This window comes from Amblyomma americanum, chromosome 8 (assembly GCF_052857255.1).
Source record: "Amblyomma americanum isolate KBUSLIRL-KWMA chromosome 8, ASM5285725v1, whole genome shotgun sequence".
Taxonomy (NCBI): domain Eukaryota; kingdom Metazoa; phylum Arthropoda; class Arachnida; order Ixodida; family Ixodidae; genus Amblyomma; species Amblyomma americanum.
The window spans coordinates 67357107-67375725 of record NC_135504.1 but is presented as its reverse complement, the minus strand read 5'-3'; the positions used below and the strand labels follow the sequence as shown (position 1 = coordinate 67375725).

General features: G+C 45.3%; 1 protein-coding gene across 1 annotated transcript; it reads right to left on the bottom strand.

Moving 5' to 3' along the window:
* Positions 1-3870: 3870 nt before the first annotated feature.
* On the bottom strand, positions 3871-17913 carry LOC144100405 (scoloptoxin SSD976-like). The gene is made up of 7 exons (XM_077633364.1): positions 17651-17913; positions 16592-16658; positions 15755-15854; positions 14547-14725; positions 12238-12350; positions 9537-9633; positions 3871-3948 (listed from the first exon to the last, which is right to left on the bottom strand). The coding sequence occupies exons 1-7, from the start codon at positions 17911-17913 to the stop codon at positions 3940-3942; spliced, it is 828 nt and encodes a 275-aa protein (XP_077489490.1). The 3' UTR covers positions 3871-3939.
* Positions 17914-18619: the final 706 nt, after the last annotated feature.

The window sequence follows — 18619 nt, the reverse complement described above, 5'->3', positions numbered from 1 at the left end:
AAGGCTGTAGCAATACAGCGTTTTAAATTTGTGGTCTAGCTTTCCACGCCGCCGGCGCCGCCGTCGAAAAATGGCCTTGCGCCGCCGCCGATGAATAACCAAGCGCCGCGCCGCCGACGCCGCCGGCTAGAAACGATCGCCACGCCGCCGCCGTTCGAAACCGACACGGCGCACACCTCTACTCGTGACAGGCCTGAGCTCCCATCTGACGGCAGAACAGAGCGACTGTTGCCGCTTCGCATAAGCCACGGTAGATGGCAGGATAGAATTACGGGCGAAGAGGATATCGGATAAGCAGATCCGTAGAGGATACAATGTACAACGATTATCATCGTCAGACTAACTACGCTTACTGCAGGGCAAAGGCCTGTCACGTATTTCTCGAATTAACCCTCCCCTGTGCCAGCTGTGGCCACCCTATGTCCGCAAACTTCTTAATGTCATTCACCAACCTGGCTTTCAGCCGCCCTCTGCTACACTTGGGCTTTCTGCCGCCCTCTGCTACACTTGCCTTCTCTTGGAATCCAAACCGTTATCCTTAACCACTATTTGTTATCTTACCTTCCCATTGCATGCTCTGCTCAAGCCCATTTTTTCCTTTTGATTTCACTTTGGATATATAACCAGCGTTCGTTTCCTGACTCACTCGCCCTCTTCCTAGTCTCCTTATGTAGCACCTATCATTTTCCTTTCCATAGCTCGGAGCTTGTCCTTAACTTAGGCTGAACCGTTTTCGTTAGCCTCCACGTTTCTGCCTCATAGGTGAGTACCGGTAAGATACAGCTGTTATATAATTTTCTCTTGACGGATGTTGGTAAACTGCCATTCGTGATCTCAGAGAATCTTATTCTTCTGGTTATTTCACCCTCGTGATCCGGATAACGGTAACAAGATGCGCTAAGCTCCTCTACCAGTTACCAGTTCCAGCACCTCGCCACCAGTTGTAAACTGCTGTTTCTTTCCGAGACTGTTAAACATTCCTCTGGTGTACATATTCGGAGCTGCCGCATCTCAGCTGGGATTCGTTGTGTTGCGCCGCAGCGGCAATGCATGTTTGCGTTCTGTATTATCTTTTGTGGAGGCGTGTTCATTAGTTGCGCTCGTGCGGAAACTGTTGACATATTGAAAACAAACTTCAAGATTATCCCTGTGCCTAAAATTTCAAACCTGCGCCGCCTTGAAAGATTCCCACGAACAGTTTTGATTAAAATGGTTCAATGTCCCGACAATGCTGTTGTGAAGACAAGCAAACTTTAGAAAAACAGCAAGGGAGTGGTGAAGCCAGGAGAGTATTTGGGTTATATACTACCACTTTATAAGGGAGATGCATACCTTATTCACCGGCAACTATTGAGCAAGACCGGATGAAACAGCGCCTTGCATATTGTGTAGACAGGCGCAGCTGAAATGCTTGTAATTTGCCCAGAGGTAACTTTTTTGCACTTCTCATCACTCACTGGACATTTGGATGGTGTAGCATTGCCGGTTATCTGAAAAATAATTTTGGCTCTTTCGTCTAGCCTAGTCGAGTTGAATTGAATTCAAACGGCGAACTCGGCAGACTATGTTCCCTGGCTAGTCGGTTTTGTCAGACATTATGAAATCGCAGCGCTTGCAGACGAAGACACAAAGAGGGAGCACAGACAACTGCGCTGAGAGCGCAGTAGTGTGTGTGGCGAAAGCTACTCCTCCAGTAAAAGGCTGAAGGTCATGTGGCTATGAAATTTGACCTTCAAACCAGGAGAAGCGGATGCTTGGCTCAGATGTCGTGCCACGTGACTAGCCACGCCTTGCCACAGCGGCGTATACGGAGCCAGCAGCACTTTCGCAACTGCCAGAAATCACGTGACGCGCAGTTCGCTACAGAAAAGCGTGTCGCATGTGCTTACCTTAACAGAGCTTTCGCTTGACTTACTGTCTTACTAAGTTCAGTGGGGTTGAACCACAGCTAATTTTTTTTCGAAGAGAAAAGCTTCACTACGGTAGTCAACACCACGCTTCGCGCGAGCCGGCGTATGTCGGAGCACGAGTGACCTCATGCACGGCGCACGCTGCGGCCGCCGACCGTTTCTCTCTCTTTCTCTCTCGTTCCCTAGTCACAACTGCGCATACGCCACTATTAGCACCAAGCCACAGGTGTTCCACCGCTGCGCAGCGCCGCGCCTTTCCTCAAAATCCAACTTTCAGTTTTCAGCTTTCTCTTTCTTCTTTCCCTCCCTCTTTTATTCCTCCCTTTACAGCGCTCTTCGAGTGTCCGACGAGATATGTGAGACGGTTACTGTGCCATTTACTTTCCTCAAAAACCGAACAAAGCAAGTGAGCCGACGGCGTTCATAGAGTTCATTGACGTCGACAACTTTGCAAAGGCATTTTCACTAAATGAAAGGCCCACAACTGGCTCCGTGGGTCAGTGGAGACCTCAATCTCGCGTTAGCTTTCTATATCCTGGATTAGCTGAGCTAATCCACATTAATTTTTGTGTCCCTGTCCGCAAGCGCCGTGATTCCATGTTGTCTACGAACGCAGTTTTGCCAACGCATGGTGTTGCGCACAGCAGCCGATCAATATTTGCTGCGTTCAGCTTCGTCCACATTCCCAGAAGCCTGAGCTTGTTATCAATAGTTTCGAGGTCGGCAGGCTCTCAGGATGCTGTTAAAGTATGATCACCGTTGTCATCCACTTCAGTGCCAAAAGCACACGATTCATGGGCGTGGCGATGAGACAAAAAGTGCGCTGAGCTTACGGGCTCAGTTTGGGGCTGCAGAAACGCGCTTTTTTTCCCTCGTCGTCTGGGTTTATCTTCATTAACAAATAGGCTTGGAAGTCTGAAAGAAGACTTGGTACGGCGTTGTCTGCCCGCCCCGGTGTGCCCCGAGGAAGTCTCGCCCGCCGCCCGTCGATAAAACGCGCGTAATCCCGTGTCAACAAACATCGACTCAATGCGCTTTTATCTTATTGCTTATGAATGAACAAAACTTATTTATGAGCAAAAAATCGCTGATGGTCTCCTTGGGACTCTTGTAGTTTTAATAGAGGTTATTTTTCTCGCTGCGTAGGTCGGGAATTGCCTTTGGCCTCTAGAAAAAGTGAAAAAATGCAACCTTCCGCAAGGAAAAAGTTGGAATACCGGGTCGTGCACACTTTGCCACTTTTCTTTTTTGCTCTGTATGGCTTAGGCCTGACAGGACGACATCGCGGAGGAGCCCCCAAAAAACCCAACAGTTTTCAGTTGTATGCCTTTGCTATAAACTAACAAACCACTTCGAAGAATCGAGATCAGTGAAGCCGACATGCGATGGCGATGGCGTAGCAACACTCGCTCGGGAATAGGAAACCGCCGTCCCTGTTAGCACCCGAAACTTGCAGCCAAACCTTGCCTATGTGCCGCAGCTGCGGTTCTTTCTACGGCCCCTACCTCCAGTACATTGTTGCAGAGTCTCTCTTCAACTCACCTTTCGCCGCTGGAGTTCGCCGAAGCACTGCAGCGATATATTCCATTAGAGACTCAGATATTAAGGGCAAAGCATTGCAGTATTGCAGTTGGAGGACTTAATACAATAGTCAACAACTCACCTGACTGAAAGAGGTGTACGTGTCATTCGGAAAAGATGAGGGCGTGGCTGTGATGCGGCTAAATATGAATTCTAGCCATTTGATGGGAGATGTGCTGACACAGCAAAAACAACGCCAGAAGGACATTCAAAGCGCAAGATATTTTACTTGAGGTACCTATTCCGGGGGAAGACTACGACTGGAATAGGCCGCTGCTAGCAGCATTTTTTTTTCGGTCGCGCATCCGTACTGTTTCGTCACTACACGACTGTGTAGAAAGAAGAAACGAACGCGAAAAAAGAGCAGTTGTCACGCCTCGTAAAAATGAAGACGACCTTTCACTTCTCTTGGTTGCTTTCATGGTGGTACAGCTGACAGTCTGGAGCACTACGGGATCTGAAAAAAAGGAAAAAAAGATGTCTAACCAGAAATGCACTGAAGTGCAGCAGGATGTGCTCAGCGTTTGAAAGCATCTTTGAATCTTTGAAAGCATGCCTATGTGCGGTTAACTTCATAGGCGCGTCAATGGTGATGCGCAATAAGTACGAGGTGCGCAAAATTTTCAAGCAATGTGAGAGCATGTAGTGTAGAAGGAAGGATCTCAGATATATTCAATTTGATATAGGCCCTTTTTTGGGGAGCATTGAATTCACATTGACGATGATAAGAGATCTTATGTTGCGTCAAGTAAAAAATTACATTCAGGTGTTCCACAAAACAAAAACAGAGCACCCAAGGTGTACAAAAAGCATGTGCTCCTTCACCTTGGCCTCTCATCAGGTGACGTCAGGTGGCCTGTAAGACCGCAAACTGTTCAGACACAAACTGGTCTTTTGTGCTGTCCGATATAATGGTTCTCTACCCTCTTCACAATCAACAATAATGTATACAGATTACAGCAGAGCCGATGATACAAGCATCATTGATACACTCGCACTCAAACTCTCATCCTTCCATCAACTCGCCCACGATACAAACACACACATAGAATCCCTGTAGCATAAATTTAAAACAGTTGTGTCATACTGTGTCGCTAACTACGTGCCATTGAAAACATAACCCCTGGATAACTCGAACCGTAAACCACGCAAAACGAAAAGTTCGACGACTCAGAAAGAGCCAGAAAGACCATCCATCACAACGAGCAGTTCAAAAACTTAGTTCCGCTGTTGATGATTTGAAATAAAAAGTCAAGAGTGCCAAAACATATTATTCTACAGAAACACTTCCTAAATTTCCAAAAAATTCTCCCCAAAAATTCTTGCGTATATAAACCCTAAAAAACAAGGTCAAAGACAGGCATCGCCGGAGGATAACAGAAATGCGGCAACTACTCTGAATACCTACTTCTGCTCCATCTTCACAACGGATAACGGAGAGCTACCAGGAATGAACTCTAGCGCAGGCGTGACAATCGAACCACTGGCGGTAACTGAACCAGGAGTGTTAAACATTTTACTAAATCTGGACACTAAGAAAGCACCATGGTCTGATAACATCTCTAACATATTCCTACATAGATATGCAGAGTGGATAGCTAAATTCCTAGTACTACTTTTTAACAAATCATTATCCACTTGCACCCTCCCTAGGGATTATAAAACCGCCAAGATTACATCGACACACAAATCAGGAAATAAATCCCACACTTCGAACTTTAGACCTATATCACTAACGAGCACAATATGCAAGTTATTAGAGCATATTGTTTTAAAACACATAAGCGCTTATCTTCAAATAAATGGCATTTTAACCCCGTGTCAGCATGGCTTTTGTAAGGGCCTTTCTATTATTACTCAACTAATTGAAATAACACATGACATATCCACTAGCATTGATAACCAGAAACAAATTGACCTCATATTTTTAGAATTCTCGAAAGCATTTGATCGCGTCTCGCATACTAAACTTATTGCGAAACTTCAACTTATTTAGAAACTAACTACTAGGAACTATTCTAAACTGGATTAAATACTCTTATTAATCGCATGCAATTTGCTGAAATTAACAATGAGAAATCAACGACAACTAAAGTTACATCAGGAGTACCCCAAGGAAGTGTGCTAGCACCAGTACTGTTCCTAATATTTATAAATGACCTACGAGCCTGTGTTTCAAAGAATATTAAACTTTTCGCAGATGACTGCGTCCTTTACATAGAAATTAACTCTCATGATGACCATCTAGTTTTAAATAACGCCTTAACAGCAGTGTACCAGTGGTGTATGGACCGGCAGATGGGCATCAATTTAAATAAATCTGTTCTTTTACCTATATGTAGGAAAAAACACACATCGGCTTTTCAGTACACGCTTAATAATATTCATCTTGCATCTGTACTTGAGCTTAAGCACCTCGGTGTGACACTAACCTCTGATTTAAGATGGGATTCGCACGCAAGCATCATCACATCTAATGCACTAAAACAAGTTTTCTTCATTAACAGACGCCTTAAACTAGCACCCCTGAAATAAAATTACTAGCATATAAAAGTATCGTCAGAACAAATCTATAGTACGCCAACAACGTTTGGTTTCCCTTTACTAACAAGCTGATTAAAAAAACTTGAATGGGCGCAGAGAGAGGCACTAAGATATGTATATAATAAACACTACCTTAAAGGCTCGTCAGCACAATTACTGAAGCATGCAGAACTCCTAACCCTAGAGAACTGAGCAAAGTTTGCAAGGCTTAAATTATGTATCAGCTAATACACAAACAACTAAATGTGCCCGCTAAAAATACTTAACGACCACAAAGACGAGATCGACCCGCCACAACCTCACACACAAATTAAACGAGTTTCCATTCCGTACTGACATATACAAAAACTCATTTTTCCACGAGCTACACGCGAATGGAACAATCTAAACACAGATATTACTAACAGCTCATAATTAGATGCGTTTAGTGCCCTGGTTATAGATCACCTGTTTGTTTCCTAGTAGTTATTCTTATCTTCCACTCTTTCCTATTCTGCCCTGTTTTTTACCGTTTTGTTCGTACCTAGACTGAAATTACAGCACTAACTGTAGCCGATTTCCTTTTTTTTGGTATACTTGTCACCATGTTTGCAGCTTACTATTTATACCTCAACTTGTATTCTCTAACCGATTTTGTAACTATTTTTGGCATATGTTATTGTTCAAGTTATATTACTTATCAATATGTGCACTACACTCGGTTGTATCATTCACAGCCCGTCCTGTTACAGTCCCTGATGGGCCTTACATTATCAAATAAAAATAAAATAAAAACTATAACTCTGGTTAGACGAATGTGCCCAGTGTCTCCCCAGCATGCGCACGCCTTCGATGCCAGATGGTACGCGGTGCCATTTTGCAGCGATAGCTACATTACGGTATCATTTTGAGCCTTCAGCGCGGCGCCACGCTGTCAGGTGGTTGGTCACGTGGTGCGGAGCAGCTGCCGGCGGCACGGTGCCGTGGTTCATCACGTGGTTGGTCACGTGACCAAGTTTCACTCGGCCAGCTGTAACTATCGCGTCACTCCAGGTTTAACCAAACCTAAACCATCGCCAATTTTAGCGCTCGCGCGCTCCGATTTACATTTAGCACACATGTACAACAGTAGTCAAAAATGTATCTCATAGTGCTTGTTCTTAAGCCGTGTTGTGGGGCTCCGTAAGAGTCATGAAAGTCCTAAGCGGTGGACAAGTGATAATGAAAGCTCGCCTCACAGACGAGAGATTTGAAAAGCCGACGATTAATAACGAGCCGTGCACACGGCACATAGACAAGCCTGGCAGGCTTTATGTTTTGGACAACGGTTGCGCTTGCAGGTAATTTGGGGAATTTTCGGATGTAATTGTTTCATGCAGAGAACGTTGCGTATTGTGGCCGGGCTGAAAGTCGTCAATCAAGGTCGTGTTACAATTCGTATGACCTGAACCGAGGCTGAAAAATGTGCTGTTCTTTTAGGAAAATAAAGACAGATAGTTAACTCGTACGTTAATTCCGCTTTGAAGCAATCCCACAACTTTGAGCTAGATAGCATCCTTTTTGAGATGTCCGTGATCGCCGTTTGGGCCCCCGAAACAGCGATACTTTATGCCGTGGTTAAAAATAATCTCAATTAAGGCCCAAAATTCTTATTTCTGGCCCCTTTTCTCTGCAGCAGTTTGGCAAAGCCAGAAATTTCGAAAAAAAAACGAGAAACGTTAGGTTTATTTAACATTCTCTGAAAACCCACGAAGATTTCCTTTTTGAAAAAATCACTCCTAAAATTTCCCGAAAAAGTGATAACTGTCTGAATCTTGGTGAGTGTTGCTAGTGCCTTAAATGGAGGCTTAAAAAAATACTAGACAGCTTAGCATGGCTAAGCGCGGAATATCGTGCACTTGTTACGGCGAGCACTTAATGTCTTACGTGCTGCGAATGAGAAAGCATCCTTTGACCTTAAGAGCTTCACACTAAAGGCCTTAGCCATAAACACTTTTGATAAAAAGGCATTTGACCAGAAGGCCTTCGCCATATAGACCTTTGGACTAGAGATATTTGACCTAAAGGCATTTACAGGAAGGCGTTCACCCTAAAGGTTTTTGCAATAAAACTTTTATCCTAAAGGTCTGTGACCTAAAGGCATACTACCTAACCACCTTTCCCCTAGGAGCCTTTGCTCTGAAGACAGTTACCTTGCAGGCCTTCACCCAGGTGTACACCTACACGGCCAGCGGCGGCGACAGCAGCGCCGCCGCACTGCTGATAGTCTGCTGCTGCTGCTATCGCAGCTGCTCGGTTAGGTTTGGTTAAGACGGTACGTACAGTCTTGGTCGAAGTCTGAAGGCCAAATGCTTTTCTCTTCAGCCGCATAACAGAGCCATTACGGCACTATTAAAGACCAAGTGACCTTGAAATGCTAGCAGAAGGTTTCTTCTTGCGGTAGAGAAGCTTCTAGTTTGACTTGTGTTTTGAATGATCCGCTACACGGAGCGTTCTAGAATATTCATTTCGCTGCAACTGAGCACTAGGGTCTTAAGACTTTTGACCTAGGCTTTACGTATACGTATGCCCGAAATCAGAAAATATACCTAGTGGTTCTACTGCAGTAAAATTTATTTTGGCTTTTACTGGTAGAATACCGCATAATAATGGAAAAGGGGCTACCTACGTTTCAATTGGATGTTTTTAAATCAAGAAAAGGTCAGAAAAAATAAATAAAGGGGTCTCCGTCACCAGCTGTTTTTGCAAAACAAGCTGCGGTGCTGTCAGGACAGTTTCCTTGGCGCGGATTCTTGGATCTGGACTACTCAGCCATTCGCTTCGAAATACTGGTCATGGAGTCCTTTCTGTTTTTGGTGACAGATGGATGAACCAAAAAATGTTTACGTCTAGTTTCCGAGCTATATGAGCTATATATGAGTTTCTTGCTGCAAAAAAAAAATGATCAAAGTAGCCATGAAGAGCCGCAGTATCATTTTCGCTAAAAACAAACGTTTGATAAATTGTCCTCAGTGTCCGTTTACGACTGCTGTGTATCAAACATATGGCCGCTGTCAAATAAATCTTTGACAACATGAAGGCTCTAGTCAAAAGAACACATGGAATGTGATCGGTAATCGGAGGTAATTTGTGGGACAGATGCATTGAGCCTTCGGAGGGTGTACTGTACCTATATTATATTGTTTTTAAGGCAATTCGCTTTTGTACGGTTTGACGTACCGAAGAGAGTGAGGCTGGAGTATGTCGTAGTGGATGGCTCCGCATAATTGCGACCAATTAAGGTTCTTTAACGTGCGCAGATATCACTCACTACACGGGCCCCTAGCATTTCACCAACGCCGGCATTCGACCACCGCGACCAAGATTGAGCCCGCGGCTTTCGGGTCAGCAGAAGAGTGACATAATCACTGAGCCACTGCGGCAACTTTAAGGCTATAAAATATACATCTAGGACAAGTCGTCGAATTCTTCATAGCTGAGAGAGAAATGAAGTCACTAGTCTGGTAGAAAAGCTAAACCTACCGCACAGAGACCGCTGAACCTGTCGCAGACGAGTCCTTCCGGGCATGAGCTGCACGGCGGTCCCGCCTGGTAGACGGGCATCGAGAACACATTTCCCCTACATGCAAAAGACGGAGCACAGAGTGTTAAGATCATTACACCGTGACTAGGAAATCATGAGAGCTGTACCGAAAAGTAACAGCCGAAGCTGTGCTTCAGCTGTGAGGGAAGTTGAAGATGAGGTCTCATGATTATTTTTACCAACTAGGCTTCTTCAACGTGTGCTGACATCGCACAACACATGGCCGCCTGTTGAGTTTTGCCTGCGTTGAGACGTGGCCTCCGCGACCGGGATGCCATTCTTTGAACTTAGAGTTAGCATGTGAGATCCTTATGCACTGATCCACAGTGAAAGGTTTTTTTTTATGGGGGTTTAACGTCCCAAAGCGACTCAGGCTATGAGGGAAGCCGTTGTGAAGGGCTCCGGAAATTTCGACCACCTGGGTTCTTTAACGTGCACTGACATCGCACAGTACACGGACCTCCAGAATTTTGCTTTTATCGAAATTCAACTGCCGCGGCCGGGATCGAACCAGCGTCTTTCGGGTCAGCAGCCGAGCGCCATAACCACTGAGCCACCGCGGCGGATACAGTGAAAGGTGATGAGATGACTGCGGAAACAAAAATTATGGGGTGACAAAAACAAAGTTTACACGTTAATCCCTTTGTTTGTTCTGTTGGATTCTAAATGTCTTGCGGTGCTCACGGCAGCTACTGTCATGGCTCGGGTGCAATATGGGTTTTCGCGCACTCAACTTCCATTGTCCCACAACCAAATGGCCATTTAGCCAATTGGTCACTATGCCTGGTGAACCCCCGCCTGACTTTTATTTATTCTCTTTATGCCTCTCTGCTTTTACTATTATATAAAAATATAAGTAACTGAGTGATTCAAAACTGTAATAACAAATGAATGAATCATAAACTAATGTAATGTTATGTGCTTAAGCGGTAACATCAGCACCATGCATATTTGCCACTGTGACGCTTGTTGACAGTATATACAGTCCAATGTACAGTAATGAAAACGTTACGTGCAGATTAGAAAGAAAGCGGAGCATGGTGATGACTTACAAAATAATTCCTTAAATCGGTTAATGAGTTTAAAACAAAGCTGCCATCTGCGCTAAAGCTTAAGAAACCGTTAATAAGCGCTGACCACGATTAAACAAGCAGTGTTAAAAAAAATAATTCCCCTATGTTTTCCTTCGCCTCATCGACTGTTATTTCAAGGTCCATAATTTTAAAGCCGCTCGAAGTTCAAGATTACGAGAATTGATTGACAAGTTTAATAAAATTTATAACGAAGTAAGGCGCAGCTCTATGTTGATGAAGAGGTAACGAGGTTGTAGAAAGACTTGGTGGAATGAGTGCCTGATTGCAAAAATAACTTAAGTCACGGATTGAGGTCTTACAGGCAAGATTTGAAACGGCCGTAAAATTATGTGCACATTGGACGAAGCTGCCCTTGGTATGGCACATTGTGAGGTTAGTACCCTATGACTCTACTTTCAGGTGTGCGTTTGGAACCTGAAGCCACGGAGTTTATGACGCTCTTCTCTGAACTAAAAATATGGCGAATTCCTCCTGGGAGTATTGCGTCGTATATGCTTGGTCTGGTGACGTCACTGTGCTAGCAGTGAAGGACATAATACAAAAATTTGCGCCTTTGTAGAAAGGATCAAGGAACAGGCTGTTCCCCCCATTGCCATGTCGGCGTGAACATCGATGAAAACAATGTATCCGCTTTTAGCCTTGTGCGCATTTTCGGTACACCTGGAAACTTAAATACTATATCAGTGCAAGTAGAGCCTTTGGAAAAATATAGACTTTAACGTATTTTCTTGTCAGCCATTCAGTGTGAATCGCGTTGCATTGCCGCCGTTACATATCTCTTGCTTGAGGCAGAAACTCTCATCTTTACCGCGCTGAATGTTTGGACTTCCAGCGGTGGTATATACCACTGGGTAAACAACACTTTTTTCATCGTGGTAGAAAGTACTTCTACAGGGCTTAAAACCAATACTGTACGTGAGATTAGTATTGCAACGTACTCACTGCGCCGGCGCATGTAACTGAATCTGGAAAGGGGGCTGGATATGTATTACCGAAAGACGGCGTGCCCAAAAAATAACGGGCCAATAAAGGAGTGCGCGAATACCCTTGCAACGAAATCAGTAGCTCAAAACTAGAGCAATGAAGTTAAATCGACCTACACTAATTATAGCAAAAGAAAGAAACCGTAAGCCAGCACGCTGGATTAAACGGAGGTATAGCCACTCCCAGTCTTGAGCAGCGTAGAAAACATGCATGACTGCGCCGATTGCCACAGAGTATGCTAAATGTCGCTTTGCAATCCGGCCTCTGAAGCTGATGCTGTCCTATGCCTGATTTGGACCGGAGCCTTGCTAAAGGGGACTGAAGAAACCAACGGGAAAAGGTAAAGCAGCAAAGAAGGCAGGTTGCCTCCGGTCGCGAAAACGGAACCAGTGGTAACGTGCCATCCCTGCAGGCGCTATATGCTTCTGTGTCGTCACGTCACGTGACCATAGGGCCCGCAGTGGCCCGGGACTGGAACTTCGGTGTTTGCAAAAGGTACGTGGCAATGGGCTGTGATTTGTTCAAGACATGGAACATTGCTGTCAACAGGGGCGATACGTACGTCGGTGCGTAGTTGCACACGTAGAAGCTCTGGTACTTCCGGTCTCCTTCGACGCCATCGAGCGTGTAGTAGGAGTAGCCGCATCCAATGTATTGCGTGTCGGCCCAAACAAGCTGCGGGGTCGCGAGAGAAAATCAGAGCGACGCATGCATACGCTGGCACACACATAAAGTTTAGAAAGAGTGTTGGCCTGTGCTTGCTAAGAAAAAGGCATCAACCATGTCAAACTAAGGTACTGTACTGCATTCAAAAGCTGAAGCAAATGCAGCTTTGTACAGTTGTACGCGCTTCGACTTCTTCAACGGCGATTCTTTCTCTGAAGTGCGTCGCTTGTGCGAAGTGGTGATCAAGTTTTACTCCATGAAATGCAACGAAAGTTTTCACGCTCAAAAGCAAGTTCGAGTATTGTTTTTTCCCGAGGAGCACTTCACTTTTCGATGTGTTCCAAAGCTGAGATGCTCTTCTACCCCCGGCGCGCTTGTCTCTCTATGCCTTCATAGATAAATAACGGTGGTTGAAGGGTTGAAATGTGGGCCAGTTGGTTCATAGTAAATTGAAAAAAAAAACAGTCACAAAAGACAATGGACAAGGCAAGGAGTGTACACGCCACAACGACTAGTTTTTTTTTTCGTTGTGGCGCGTACACTCCTTCTCTTGTCCATTGTCTTTTGTGACTGGTTCTTTTTCAAGTAACGGTGGTTGTTCTACCTTACCCAATTTACAGCCAAGGCCTGGCGGATGCGGAATTCTCGCTGCTTTTTCAAGATCAAGGAGCGTGTAAAGAAAACGCGATAGTTTGGAAGTAGCCACTGCCTATCATAAGATGTTGCATCCTGCTGCCGGTAAACTATTAATACATTAATGACACTAAAACTAACGTACGGTTGGTTTCAGCAACGACTTTGCCAGCGAAGTATGCCAGACGAGGGTCGTCGCAAAGGCTTAATTAGGTTGGCTTCACCGCATGGCAGTAATGTTGATGGGAAAATGAATGTAAGAGACCGAACGTAACGCTCAAATACACATGTTCACCTCGTCGCCCGGTTTCACACCGCCACCACTGCCAGCAGCTGTACAAGGCTGCAGAGTCGATCCGTCTTTGCGCGTGAAAAGGGTTCAGAGCGCTATTAGAAGCGGAACTTCGAGGGCGCGGCGCACAGTTCGATATATCGAATGTTCTGCTGCATGCGAGTTCGATATACGCGAGCAATAGTGCTTTAATTTTGCATGGGACTTTCAATGGGATGTTCTGACTGTTAGGTACAAACAATATTTAGCGATATCCTGGTTCGCTATATTAGGGGTCGACTGTACTACATGCCTTAGAGGCCAACCCTTCGGCTTCTTTATTCTTGGCGAAGACTGTATACTTGAAGCAAATGCACCCAACGAAATCGGCATCCCTAGCATGCCTCCGTTAAAAAATAATTACTCGTGCGGGTACCCGTTCTAGTTACGCAATTGTGACACTGCGTGAAGGCCCTCACTCTGCGCCCCTGGTACCGTCCAAGTGAGGATACATACCGTCACGCTGTGGTGACGGCAGCACCAAGAAGAGATTGAAACGCCTCCAAAATGATTTTTTTTTACTTGCGCCTGCAAATAATATTAACTCGGCGGTCTTCGAAGAACAGAACTACCAGTGCTCTCGGCCGTGCTTAATTTAAAGCTGACAAAGAGCCCTCCAGATAAGACGCCAAAAGCAACTACAACAATCTCGAATAATGCAGAAGCCGCTGTAGGTGGTTGAGATCATTCGATACAAACTTTGTCGCATCTCGAGTCTCAAAAGTGTAAAGCGCGTGGCGTGGGGCTTTGAGCTTGAAGAAAAAAATACATAACAAAGATTTGGAGCGTTACAGTCAGACTCGTTCTAGAACTTCTATGTTAATGGCTGCAGTGATAATTTGACTCTGGTATGTCTTTTATTGCCAATAATTTAGCCTCCTGGCATATTCGCATGGAAGAGACGTACACCCTCCATGTAAAGTATACGACCAAAGAGGTTTGTTTGTAAAGCGTGCTGCATACCTCGTTATGCATCCTCAGAGACCGCAACTTCTCGAAAAAGGAATGGCTCCACTTCAGAGCGGATAAAAGTTTAAGCGGCGCAATACGTTGGAAAATGGTCTCAACATAGTTATCAACACAGTAAAAACCGAGTGAAAGAGGCTGTTGGTTGATCCCAACTCCGCAAGACCCCATTGATGTTGGCAGCTCCGAGCAGTTATTCCCAAGAAGCGACGCAGTTATTCTGGAAAGAAAACCCAGCAGCCTACAGCTATAATCATCAGTGTACGTCAGGTCACCTGAGTGAAGTGGCCAATGCGGGCGCCATCGCCCCTAGCTCGGAAACTGTCGACGGTTTTGACCGGGCAGCTGCGGTGCTCGGCGAACCAGTTGCGCATGTGCACATGCCAGACTCGCTTGCTTTTGTCATAGTTGTTGGCTTCCCACAAAGCGTTCTGGCCCACGGAGTCGAACGTCACTGCAGAGTGCTCGAAAGTGCAAGACAGAAACAGAGGCACAGGATGTGAGCAATGGGGCACGCTGTTGAGAAGAAGCGCCACAGGTAAAAGCACGCTTACTCGTTTATGTTTTAAACTAGAGCAGCAGTTGTACGTGCTGCGTCATCCAGCCATCCCTTACCCCTTACTACCCTCTTATTATCACCTACTCTTGACATCTTATTCTTTCACCAGTGCTGAAAAACCTAAGGCATAACGTTCAACAAATCAGATGCCTGGAGCAGTCACGTGATCTACAAGCGGGGAGTACGCTGGGCCAGTTGCTCCACACCAAATTCTTTTCGCGTGATATGATCTTCTCTGTTCTTGAGAGGGTTTTCACAATCTCCACGCCTTCCCTCTTTGACATTTCCTCCTCATCCTCTTACTGTTAACTCCTACGACAATGCCGCGATACCGAGGCAGTGGCGTCTTTACAGACGCGCAGCACAAGCACGCGTGCCGAGCAAGGGTAGGATGCCCTTTCTACAGGAGCACCTCAGCTGAGGGACTGACGGACGTAGAAAAATGTGCAGAAACGAGGGAAAGCGGACACCAGACGGTCAGACACGGCAGAGTCAAAATGTAACCACATGACGCATTTTATTGTGGGGCATGCGGGCAGCACTTTTTTAAAATCAAGTCGAGTACGAATCGAATAGTGAATGTATTGAATCGAATACAAATGAATCCCCGTTCGAATATTCGATTATACCTGTGGAGTGTGACCAAAAATAGCGAAGGGCTGGCGGCGCCGCTCTAATTTTGTAATTATAGCTATGGGTGCACATAATGTTAAGGTTTCAAATGATGACGTTCCAGACTTCGAAATTGTAATCGGTTTTGGCGCGTTGTCGTAAGATTTCTTATAGTTCTTACACTGTGTTTTTAAATCTAACGGCGAAAAACAAAGGGATAGCGGACAAGCTTCAACAAGGGCGACATGCGCAGAGCTCTGTATAAACGACCAACTAACCCAAAAGATTTTTTTTAGTACGCTGAGTGCCTACCTGTGGTCCTGGCTTGGGCGTGGTCATGTTTGTGGTCCGATTCGGACATGCATTGGTTTGCATGCGCCTGGGCCACGGCGGCAAGTTCAGGGTGCCAGTACTGCGAACGGAATCCAGAGAGATGGAGGCTGACATTCGGAATGTACATCTGCGCGGTAATAAAGGACTAGGCATAACTCTTTGTTTTTCTTTTTTGAAAAGCTATTCCGGCCGAGTACAGTGAAGACGGGGGATTCTGAGTAGTTTTTCAAATCACCAAGGACAGACCGAAGCCGATTGTTACGCAATCTGAGGAAACTTGGCTGCGCTTTCGCTCCCTTCGGCAAACTTGCAGGTTTCCTATAACGTCAAAGCGCCTCTGAAAGGGGTTCTCAATAATGTTACGGGTTGTCTAAGACGTTAAAGGACGCCGCTTCACAAATGTCCTCCACCAAAAACTATTTTTCTGCGTTAAAGAAAACAAAAAGGTCACAGAAACAGGAGAAGTAGGTGCTAGATCAATGAATGAAGAGTTACTGCGATATAATTCTTGCAGTAGATAACTTATATTAGACTACCCGAAACAATTATACCGCCAATCACGTTCATATAACGTCATGCCGGAAAGTAGTGGAGGCTCTTGTTATTTTGCGGTGTAGCCGCTTGTTAGTGAGAGGAGTGCATCAAGATGCCCACATACACGCATGATACTAAGTATAAGACATCCGCATTTAGTTCGACACGAAAGACAGGTACAAAAGAAAGAAATCATCGCACTCCAATATTGTACGCGTAAGGCGAGGGGGTGGGGGTGGGGGGATTGGGACATAAGGAACTTTGATGACGAAGCGATCTCACCAACTTCCTCATATTAGCCGCAGGCGGAAAACCTGGTAGCCGACCAATCGCCACAAGACTGCGCATCCTGCGTCGAGAAAAGCCAGTCAGAGCTGCTCACACATTTGTTTCGTTGCTTTCAGGCGTGGAACGTGGCAAGTGATAGTGGTGGACAGACAGGTTAGCGTCACTTGATACCAAGTACGTCATATTTTGTAACAAAAACAAAAGCTTTGATAAGAAATATATTTACTTAAACGAGAAATACACTTGGCGGAAAATAACCTACAACCCTTCGTCCTTGTTTCATGCGCTGGTCATGTTCCATAGTAATGCAAACCAACTAGCCCAGCTGTCTACCCTTAGTGTAGTACATCATCTATTTCAGCGTCGTGCTTAGTTTGATATTGCCCTTTAGTGTTCTTTTAATTAAAAATCCAGTTGCAACTCATACATAGAGCCTCTTAGCAACACATTTATACATATCATGCATAGAGCGAACGTGTGGAATGAAGGTTCATGAATCAACAAACCACACTTTAGCAATTGCGGCTCCTTTGTCCGGATACAGCAGCGCCAAAAACAAGACCGAACGAAGTAGAATAACAGAGGATAGAGACGCCACGCCAACGGCTCGTAATGTGCTCGCTGTTTGCGGAAAGCAGATACGAGCTCCTAAAGGATTAATAGCCACAAGTAAAAGCACTAAGCCACACGTCTGCTCAACTTTCTATATGAAGCCTTCACTTATGCCCTGTACCTTAGGAGTTCACCGACTTACCTCAAGCGGTCAAATGAACGTGTTGTACGAAATACGTCAACTAGCTTCAGGCTTGCGAATGCTTAATTTTATTCCGTTTAGAGAAACTACCAGTGCCGAACGCTTTTTTCGCAATAAATAGAATATCCAGTGTGGAACTGAGGATAGTTTAGTAGTTTAATTACTCTCAAATAAGTACCCTCCACTTAAGCGCCTTCGAATTTTTAAGATACACACTTAGCACAAGTGACGGCAACAACAAAGAGAGTTAAGGAAGAAGTGCAGCGTGCCACCTTGTCCTTTCAAGCGAGGAGACGCACCTGTTGTGCATGCGCATTATGAGTTGCATTTCGGCCCTGGTGACTCCGCTATCCCGAATGCGGCATTGCGGATTGGGCGGCTTGCAGGCGGTGTGCTGGACTCCCCTAGTCACTCGCACGTACTCGGCCCGGCACGAAGACGTCCCTGGCCTTCGTAGGTGTGGCACCCTCCGGTTTTGTGATGCTGAGGCCTGCGCTGGCTTCGGTGGGTAGCACAGTCCCACAGCGGCAAGGCACAGGACCCATCTTAGCACCACGTTCATTACCGATGATGCTGCATGTCAATAAACAAGTCGATAAATAAAAGCGAAATTTATACGCATATAAATAGCCCCGTGACATGTAAAAAGCCCCAGATTTTGGATAGAAAAATTGAAACAGTGAACCTATGGCAAAGGGAGTGTCCCAAATACCTTTCGGCAGTTTGCAGGGCCTAAATGTGTTTTAAAACGTGAATTTTCTCCCTGCCATTCCGTGTAAACTGTTATCAAAACCTTCACTCAAAAATTTTGTAATTGTATTTATACTGCAGACCACGGTTAGTCTCGGGCGGGAATACTGTTGATTGCTTGAAACTCTTGGGATGTGTGTGCCAAGGTTACACGGTAATAGCTTTTATTTTCAGCGACTAGTGTGCCTCGAAAGCTTTTGAAACCAAGCGATTATTAAGTCCAGCACTCGGAGTGCGCAGCTTTCAACATCTAGGCTGGGTTTTCGAAGGCGAGACGTTGCCCAGAAAAGTTCGAAGTAGTGTACATATGTTGTCGCTTTATGCACGACGGGGAAAAGAAGCTACGTATTTTTATCCAGCGTGAGGGTCTCCAACACGCAGTGCTCGAAGTCATAACCGGTATGCGGAATAATTTAGCGTTCAAAAACGCTCAGGGCGTTGACAGTTTTCGACAAGGATAAGTAAAAGCAGGTGTGAGTATTTCCTGAGGAGAGAAATGCACTTGTTATATACAAAGA